Consider the following 8,574-nt stretch of genomic DNA (forward strand, 5'->3'; position numbering starts at 1 on the left):
ATTTTGATTTTCACTTTGATTTTGATTTTCACTATCACCTATACCAACTCCACCCATACCATTACTTACTTGCAGAATAAGATCAACGGCTAAAGCTAATTCCTTAGCTAGAATACTCATCCCATGTTCAGCTAAGAAGCGCGGTAAAGTAGCTGCTATAGTAAACAAGAACGTATTAGCTCCCATCACCAGTCGGCCCTTAGTACGTAAAGGTACATCGGGTCTTTGCCAGGCCGCACAAACGTACTGGACTATCCCGGCCGCAAATAAAGCTGATGCCCCTGTAGATGAAGCAAAAAACGATATCAGTAAATTAAAAAAGGCCGAAGCCACTATCTCACTCATATGTCCTTCTACTGCCTCTCTTAATCGCGACATAACAAAACCATCATGTAAATGAGCACCCATTGCTGCTACTACAGCTGCATGTCTTAATCTCATCCTAAATAAAGCATCCAACATAACTAAAGCGGCTTCTTTAACCTTATCAGCTGCCGTACAGACTAAATCAAGTAAATCATGCAGATCACGGGCGATAAAATCAGCATCAATAGCCATAGCCCCCGGCCGACAGTAAACAAGAACAGCCGAAGATAAAAGTCGAGATACAGCTAAATCTTCAGGATCTCCTAAGTACATCCGCCTAGTATGGGCAAATTTACGTTGATCTCCCTTAGGAATAACCTTATCTATAACAAAAACACCTTTTTTTAACAATCTACTTAAACTGACTCGTTTAGGTACTCGAGTTGATTCTTCCGTATAGATAAAATGAGTTACTGGTCGATTAACTCGTTCAACTAATCCTAATAAATCATCTAAATGCATTTCATTCATACTTGTTCTAATTGAACGTTGAATGTGAATTTTAGAGGCAAAAAAAGCGGCTAAAGCTAAGGCTTCATTAGCTACATCAAGTTCAAAAGCATAGATAAGAGCATCTATCCTATCAAAACCATTAAAAATACTCTTATTAGAACTATTTTCTATCAATAATTTTTGAAATCTTAAAATTGATCGGGCTAAAAATCTATCACTCTCAGGAATAGCTCGACTTTGTAATGTATCCAGTTGAGCCTCCGTAATGATCTGGCCTAGTAGGTCATCAAATCGGTCTAAAACTGCCACCCAGTAGAGTAAATCGGTCTTTCCGTACCTCCACTGATCAATACTGTTAAGATAGTTAGCTAGGTCACTAATTGGTAAAGTTTCAGCCTGTCTAATTATATTGGAAATAGATTCTAAAGGTTGTGAAAAGCGTCTTTCAATTGGTGTGGAAATCCTCATGGAGTACTAAAAAAAAGAGAAAATATGAGTAGGCTATCTTAGATTGTCTTATCTTGCTTTTAATTTGAGTTAAGTTGAGTATTGAGTTGTGATTTTGATTGGGTTAGGTTTTGATTGGGTTTGATTGGGTTTGATTGGGTTGGGTTAGAGTTAGTATTTGTGTTTCAAAATAAACGTATTTAGATTAGATTAGGTTTTGAGTTGAGTTGTGATTAGGTTGTGTTCTGATTGAGTTAGGTTAGGTTCTGATTAGGTTAAGTTTTGATTGAGTTGGGTTGAATAAGTGAGTAAGTAGTGAACAATTAAGTGAACAACTAAGTAGTGAGTAACTAATGCGTAACTAATGCGTAACTGAGTGCGTAAGTTGTATTTATTGGGGTAGTGGGAAGGGATGGAGTTAGAGTCCGGGCTTTCTTTCGGGATCCAGAAGGATCTGGGGTTTGAAAGTGAAGGGGGTGAAGAGCTGGCCATTACCTGCATAGAACTTTGACCCGAATTCTACCCAGTGGAGTCGTAAACTGTGCAAAGTAGAACTAAGTCCTTCTAGGCAGATAAGAAGAACAAATGTAACAATAGCCCAGCCCGGGAAGAGAACTAAAGTACGGAAAAGAAGACTTACATTGGGCGTACCTAGCGTCCGGGTGAAAATAATCGCACTAAGCTCACCATGGGCTAAAGAAACAGCCCATAATCGTAAGTACGATGAAATATTAGAGATAAGCCCCATTAAAAACTCAACACCTTCAATTAAAGTATGCATCCACATATCTAAACGAGACTCTCCTTCTGGAGCCGATTTAGTAGCTATCTTGTAAATAGGCGTAAAGAAAAGCAGCCAGGGAATAGTAAGAAGTACGGTGCTCATCAGTAGTTTTTGGACAAAGTTCTGTCCGGGATAGACTAGTGATTCGGCTGGAACTTGGGCAAAGGAGACCATTTCAATGATAATCCCAATAATACCCGGCCAGGAATCCCGTGGTGTAGCCCATTTCAAGAAGATCAAGAAGATCATGTACCCAATTAAACAAAAGAAGATCACTAGTTGCGGAATAACCACTCCAACCAGTCGAATATAGTCCCGACGGTACCGCGCATTAAACCCGGCCAAGACCATTCCCATTGTCAAGTGCACAAACCCAATCACTAAACTAGTCTTCATCTTTAAAGAGTTGACAAAGTTAGAACCGTTTGGTGAATGGTGCCAGGCATAATCGATCCCAAAGTAGCAGACGCCTTTGGCCCCGCCCTTATACGCACTAGCTGACTCCCCAATGGGGTACCCAATGAAATCACCGTACAGAAACCCAAAGTAAACGGCCCAAACCCCCATCAGTGCAATCAAGTACCGGCCAGCAAAGATTATCTCTAATGACTTAGGTACGTTCAAAACCTTCTCTTTTCTTATCATGTAAAGTGCAATAGCAATTAAAATCAGTCCATGGCCAATATCGCCAAACATACACCCAAAGATAAAAGGAAATGTAGCAACTGAAAAGATAGTGGGATTGATTTCCTTATAAGCTGGAATCCCATAGACATTAGTTAAGTCCTGGAAGGTCTGCGTAATCCGATTACTCTCAAAATGAGTTGGTTTGGTCATTTCCTTGGGAATAGGTACGATCTCAGCTGCTACGTCACCATGAACTTCACAGATCTTTTTGATTGTGCGGCCAAATCGTTCTTCATCACGTTTAAGAATGAATCCTTGCCCGGTGAGGTATGAATTCTCCTTGTTTGTTTCTAGTTTCTCTCGGGCTGCTTCAATTTCAATTTCACGGATGACGTAATACTTCCAGGCTGAGACTTCACGGGCAATAGTTTTCATTTCGGTCACAAAGGTTTCCTGGTTAATCTCATGAACACGTGAGACTTGGGCGAGATTAGAAGAGACTTGTAGTAAGTCTTCCTCTTTCTTCCCTCCTTTCTTAGCCTCATACCGTACAATCCGGGCATCTATCTTTGTACAGATCGTACGTACTCGTTCAATAGCTCGTTCACCATGCGTAAAACAGATAAACCCGGCCTTCTCTAGAGAGACCATTTCGATAGGAATGAAGTAAAGATTGCCATGTAAAGATCGCCATAAGAACTTTTCTAAAGATCTTATCTGGCCTTTTTTAATCACACCAGCTACATACTCCAGTCCAAACTTAATGCCTGAATCTAGTTCAAAATCACTACTCTTACCATTCTCATCTATACCCTTGCCACTCTCATCTATCACTCTTTGTAGTTCTTGTAAAACAACTACATCTTCCTCCTGTCTTTCTACTGTCTGTTGAGTCTCTTTCATTATCTGTAATAACTGTACGACTCGATAGTAGTGCTTCTCTACTTCCTGTGATAAAACATCTACTGTAGATATTAGGGGCGGATATTCTACCTCCTTAGTTCTGGGAATCTCTTGCTTCTTCAACTCTTGCAAGAGAAACTCAACTCGAGATAGTGTTCTTTCCATTTCTAAGCGGTAATCGGACTTAGTAGACTTCTTATCACTCATTGGAACCAAGTGAAGAATGTTCCTATGCCCTAGTTCTTCTAACGCACTTCGGGAAATATCGGGTGAGATATAGATTCTAACCATACTAATATCTTCACTTCTAAGCATCGAAATTTTGCAGTCAACTAAGATAAATATAAAGGACTATAACAAATAAACATCTAAACAAGCATGTGTATTTAAGATAGTGCAGAATTTTAGCCATGTTTATCTGTGCCTACCAGCCTAAGGGTAAAAGGCGATGGTTTGATGGGTATTTAGCTGTTGATGGAAGACGGATAGTGTTGTATGATAGTGAGAAGAGTGTTTTAGATTCGGTTTTACTAGCGAAGATCAAAGTTGATGGGAGTGAATTTAAAACGGCTTATTATATAGTGACTAGTGATGAAATAGACCAAGTAATTGGTGGAGGAGTAAGTATTCCGTCTGAGGCGCCGGTTGTTGAAGTTGTAATGGGAACAGCAGCTACAGATGAAGTTGTGCAATGGGTTAGTAAGAGTACGTATGATAGAGTGAGTAGTGGAAATCGTGTATGTCGTGGTGGGAGTGAGAGTATAGATGGGTTGAGTGGAGGTATAGATGGGTTGAGTGGAGGTATGGATGGGTTGGGTGTAGATGGTGGGGATATGAGTGGTAGTAATTGGGTTAATAGAAGTAGAAGTAGAGAGGTTGGGAGTGTTAGTATGAGAAGTGGAATTAGTAATGGTAGGAGTGATAGTGCTGAAGAGAAGACTAATATGAATACTGAAGAGAAGACTAATATGAGTGTGGGAATGAGTGAGATTGAAGTGAGTGAGAATATGACTAGTAGCAATAGTAATAGTACTATGAAAGTAAGTGGTGGTAAGTTAAGTACTAAATCGGGTCCAAAGAAGACTTCGGCTGACTTACTGAATCTCTTCTAAATAATGGACTAGTTATAGTTATAATTGGGTTGGTTTTGACTTAGACACTAACTCTTCTAATTTTAATACTATCTAATAAACTCTTTGGATTTCTTATTAATCTATATTTATCTCTTAATTGGTTGGTTTTGGGTTGGTATTTCTCAATCCCACTTTAATCCCATCTTACTTTAATATCACTTGACCTTATCACATGTCACTTTGCATTATCACATGTCACTTTGCCTGATCACATGTCACTTGACCTTATCACATGTCACTTTGCCTTATCACATGTCACTTTGCATTATCACATGTCACATTACTTGATCACATACTCACATCACTCCACTCCACCCTATCTTACACCATACCATACCACACCCAACTTATCTTATCTTAATTCAATTTGGATATCTATTGAACCTATGGGTTAGTCCAAAAATTCTGAGAATTCGAATCTTTCCAAGATCATATCACTATCTTCAGGCAATAAATGAATGTACATATGTACTTGTGGTTGTAGTATAAGTTATAAGTCTGAGGATTTAGATATAAAGTACGCCTTCTTCTGGGCAGTAGATAGATACTAATAAAGTGGGGTGTACTGACTGTTTGGCTTGGATGCTGGCTTGGAGTTTGAGTTTATCTTTAGTTTCATAACAGTGCCTGGTAGACCTATTTTTAATTCATTCTTTTCGACCATAAATTCATCAACCTGATCTTATCTCATTCTAATTTTCACTTATATTACTATTAAACCTGATACAACCTTAGATCTTATTTAACTCTTGGCTTGACCTTACTTTAACCTTGGCACAAAACAAAGTGTTTGCCAGAAGGACAACAAAGATATTAGAGTGGTTGTTTGGCCTTAATTTCGACTTAAACACTCTTTCTTCGATTAATACTCAGGGTCCTTATCTCTCATTTGGCGTCACAGAGTAGTTTAGGGCATATTCTAGATCAATTTGGTCAAAAAAGTGCAATTTAGGTTATCTAAAACTGATAAATTAATTGAACCAATTTGTCAAGGGAGATAAGATTGATGCGTGTTTGTAAGGATAAATATGACTCAATTTTTATTTTACATGGTATCTTCAAAATTAGAATCTAAGATACCGAAATCCTTGTTTTTGTATAGTTTTCTCTTTGGCATCTTCGTTGTAATAGTCATTTATATCGCTACCATGCATAAAGACGAGTTTATTAATCGATCTACCCAGACAATGCCCTCAGAAACGATTGAAGCTCCCACTACTATCAGCGTAGCTGTCCAAACTATGCCTCAGCCTGAAGAGAAAGCATGTGACGAAACAACCGAACCAGAATTGAACCAAGATAAACTCTCCAATGGAGATAACACTGCTCGCCAAGTGCTCACTGAGAACGCTCTTAATGAAGTTATTCAACTTGTCCCAGGTAGTATCTTTACAATCCCAGATGACGATATGCTCTGCGAATCGGACCCAGGATACTACACTGGCCCCGGACCTGACTCTCAAGAACAGTACAAAGAAGCCCAAGCAAGAACTAGGAAGCAGCGCTCACGATCTAGAAGTAATAGCTCACTTCGAAACCTAAGCAAAGACCTCAGTCCTGATAAGACCGAAAGCCAACCACGCCGGCTCAAGTCCAGAGGTTCATCAGAAAGCAACAGCAATAGTGAGTTCCGCCGGCCCAACAGTCGTGTAGGCATTATTGACCGTAGTCGAGGCATTCGTCGTTCGGATGGTGAGAGACCCTCAAGTAGTGAGAATGAGATGAATAACGATCAAAGTGATGAGATTCAAGTTGATGGAATTAAGAATGGTAAAGGCCAAGTTGACAAAGATCAAGCTGATCAGTGCACTAATCCAATTGAACGTACTCCAGGCGATGGTGCCTCAGATGATGGCAATAATGGCCCGGGATGCCTTGGTGAACGTACTCCAGGCGATGGGTGTTCGAATCCTGATGAAAGTCAAGGGAAGAAGAAGCCTTCTAATAAGTCCTCAACTACTAATACTCAACCCACTGATACTAAGCCGCCTAATAATGCAGCATCTGCTGCTGCTAAACACACCGCTAGTTTTAGGGACTTTGATACCGAACCGACCAGAGAAGATGGCTCTACTGCTCCTAGGAACAGAACGAGTTCTGATAAGTCGACGCGCCCAACTCTACAGAGCATCCGCAACAAGAACTTTACTGGAACCTTAGCCAAGCTCATCAAAACGGTCGAGGAAGTAAGCCCACTGGTAGACTTCGCCACATTCTGTTTATCCAATCTGCCCGACGATGAGAAGATGTTCTTCATGCACATTTCTGTGTTAAACCGTTTGCACGCTATGGGAGCTATCGTGACTATTCCAAGCACACCCTCTACCCCGAGTATTATGAGCTCAAATCCCGAAAATGGTGATCTATCTATATCCACTTCTCTGGATAATATCGAGGGCTGGCTTAAACTTTGCAATCCACAAAATCATGGCAATCGCCAATTGTTCTTCGAACGAGAATGGTCTGACTGTTCTGTGAAGGAAATACTCGGCGATCTCATTAAGATTATGTGGGATAGTGATGTGGATGTTTCGATTAATTTCAGTATATTCCGTAATCTTATCGACCAAGCCCAGTTTCTTCATACACTGCCTAGCTCTTTCCAGATCCGCTGCTTTAAGCTCACTATACTCTCTGGCATCCCCCAACACCTCCCTAGCCCACCTGACTTGGTTACAGCAGACCTTGCGCTGATTAGTCGGATTCTGTCTTGTTTCAACTACATTTCCCTTTCCATGATCAACTTATTCTGTCCCAATGGGGAACTAGCCAATTGTCCTCCTCTTTCCAACAATTCCAGGCTAAAGGACATTCATGTTAGGTTCTTGCAATTCAACAATTCTCAGCCAGAGCTTATCAGATACGTCTTACAGGGCTTTAGCCAGAGATCCCCCCTTCCTTCTTTGATCATATACAACTGCGACCTCCAGGACTGCAATGTTCTCCAACACTTCGTGCTAAAACCTCCAGCCAAGCAAAGTATTTCCATGCGCAATCTAGCCATTATTAACAGTACTAACGTCGATCTCAACCAAATTGCCTCTTTTACCAATAAGGACTGGCTAGCTACTCAGATTGATGATCTTTGTTTCTTCAACCTTACTCTTACCTCCAAAACATTCTCCAACTTCTTTATTGCTCTATCTCAGATGACTCTGAATCGTCTAATACTTGATCAGCTCTTGGTCTGGTCGTGCCAGCCAGGCATGATAATCGCCGACTCTTCTCTCCCCGATGTTGTGATCGACACTTTAACCCCGCAAGACAGGCCCGTAGAAATCTTCGCTCGCCGTAGCTTAAGTCTCCCTATCTCTAAAATCCTCGATCCCCCCACCAACCCGTCGGTAACCCAGAGCGAGGCCAAATTGGCCCTTATATCTGCTTCACAACAAACTATAGTGCGCACGGAGAACAACACAACCAACTATGCCTTCTTTCGACACCTCAACCTTAAAATAGTCTTGCGGGTCCCAGACAACAACAAACCTTTACCCAAACAAGGCAATCCCAGTCCTCCCCTCATAGTACCTGACGCCCAGCGCCGACAGAACGCCCCAATCACACCATGATGTTAAAACCCATCCCTCAAGTTTATACAATCCATATTATTCGGTGCCTGTGTGTCCTAATGCTAAATTCCTAGCCACACACTGCACTCACACACGCCATTTCAATTCAGCTTAACTTGCCCATTCCATCACCCCGGCATCAGGCCAAACCAATAAATGTCTGTCTTGGCTATCTCCATCAGCACTACTTTTATCTCTCTATTGGGTTAGTACTATTTCTACCACCCATCCATTAACTCAACTCAATACTAACTCAACTCAATTCAATACTAACTCAAGTCAACTCAACTCA

At 40.9% G+C, this 8,574-nt stretch overlaps 4 protein-coding genes across 4 annotated transcripts; 2 read left to right on the forward strand and 2 right to left on the reverse strand.

Annotated features, from left to right (window-relative positions):
- On the reverse strand, positions 1-1,287 carry NEHOM01_2406 (uncharacterized protein; the record flags this gene model as incomplete). The annotated part of the gene is made up of 1 exon (XM_051491282.1): positions 1-1,287. A coding segment is annotated over one exon (1,287 nt), but the record flags the coding sequence as incomplete, so codon positions are not given.
- Positions 1,288-1,684: 397 nt separating this feature from the next.
- NEHOM01_2407 (V-type H+-transporting ATPase subunit a) lies at positions 1,685-3,895 on the reverse strand (the record flags this gene model as incomplete). Its single annotated transcript, XM_051491283.1, has 1 exon — positions 1,685-3,895. One exon carries the CDS (start codon positions 3,893-3,895, stop codon positions 1,685-1,687), a length of 2,211 nt encoding a protein of 736 aa, XP_051347243.1.
- A 95-nt stretch (positions 3,896-3,990) lies between these two features.
- On the forward strand, positions 3,991-4,692 carry NEHOM01_2408 (uncharacterized protein; the record flags this gene model as incomplete). Its single annotated transcript, XM_051491284.1, has 1 exon — positions 3,991-4,692. One exon carries the CDS (start codon positions 3,991-3,993, stop codon positions 4,690-4,692), a length of 702 nt encoding a protein of 233 aa, XP_051347244.1.
- A 1,070-nt stretch (positions 4,693-5,762) lies between these two features.
- Positions 5,763-8,282, forward strand: NEHOM01_2409 (uncharacterized protein; the record flags this gene model as incomplete). The annotated part of the gene is made up of 1 exon (XM_051491285.1): positions 5,763-8,282. The coding sequence occupies one exon, from the start codon at positions 5,763-5,765 to the stop codon at positions 8,280-8,282; it is 2,520 nt and encodes an 839-aa protein (XP_051347245.1).
- Positions 8,283-8,574: the final 292 nt, after the last annotated feature.

Source organism: Nematocida homosporus, assembly GCF_024244095.1.
Source record: "Nematocida homosporus strain JUm1504 chromosome Unknown 4344, whole genome shotgun sequence".
Lineage (NCBI taxonomy): Eukaryota > Fungi > Microsporidia > Nematocida > Nematocida homosporus.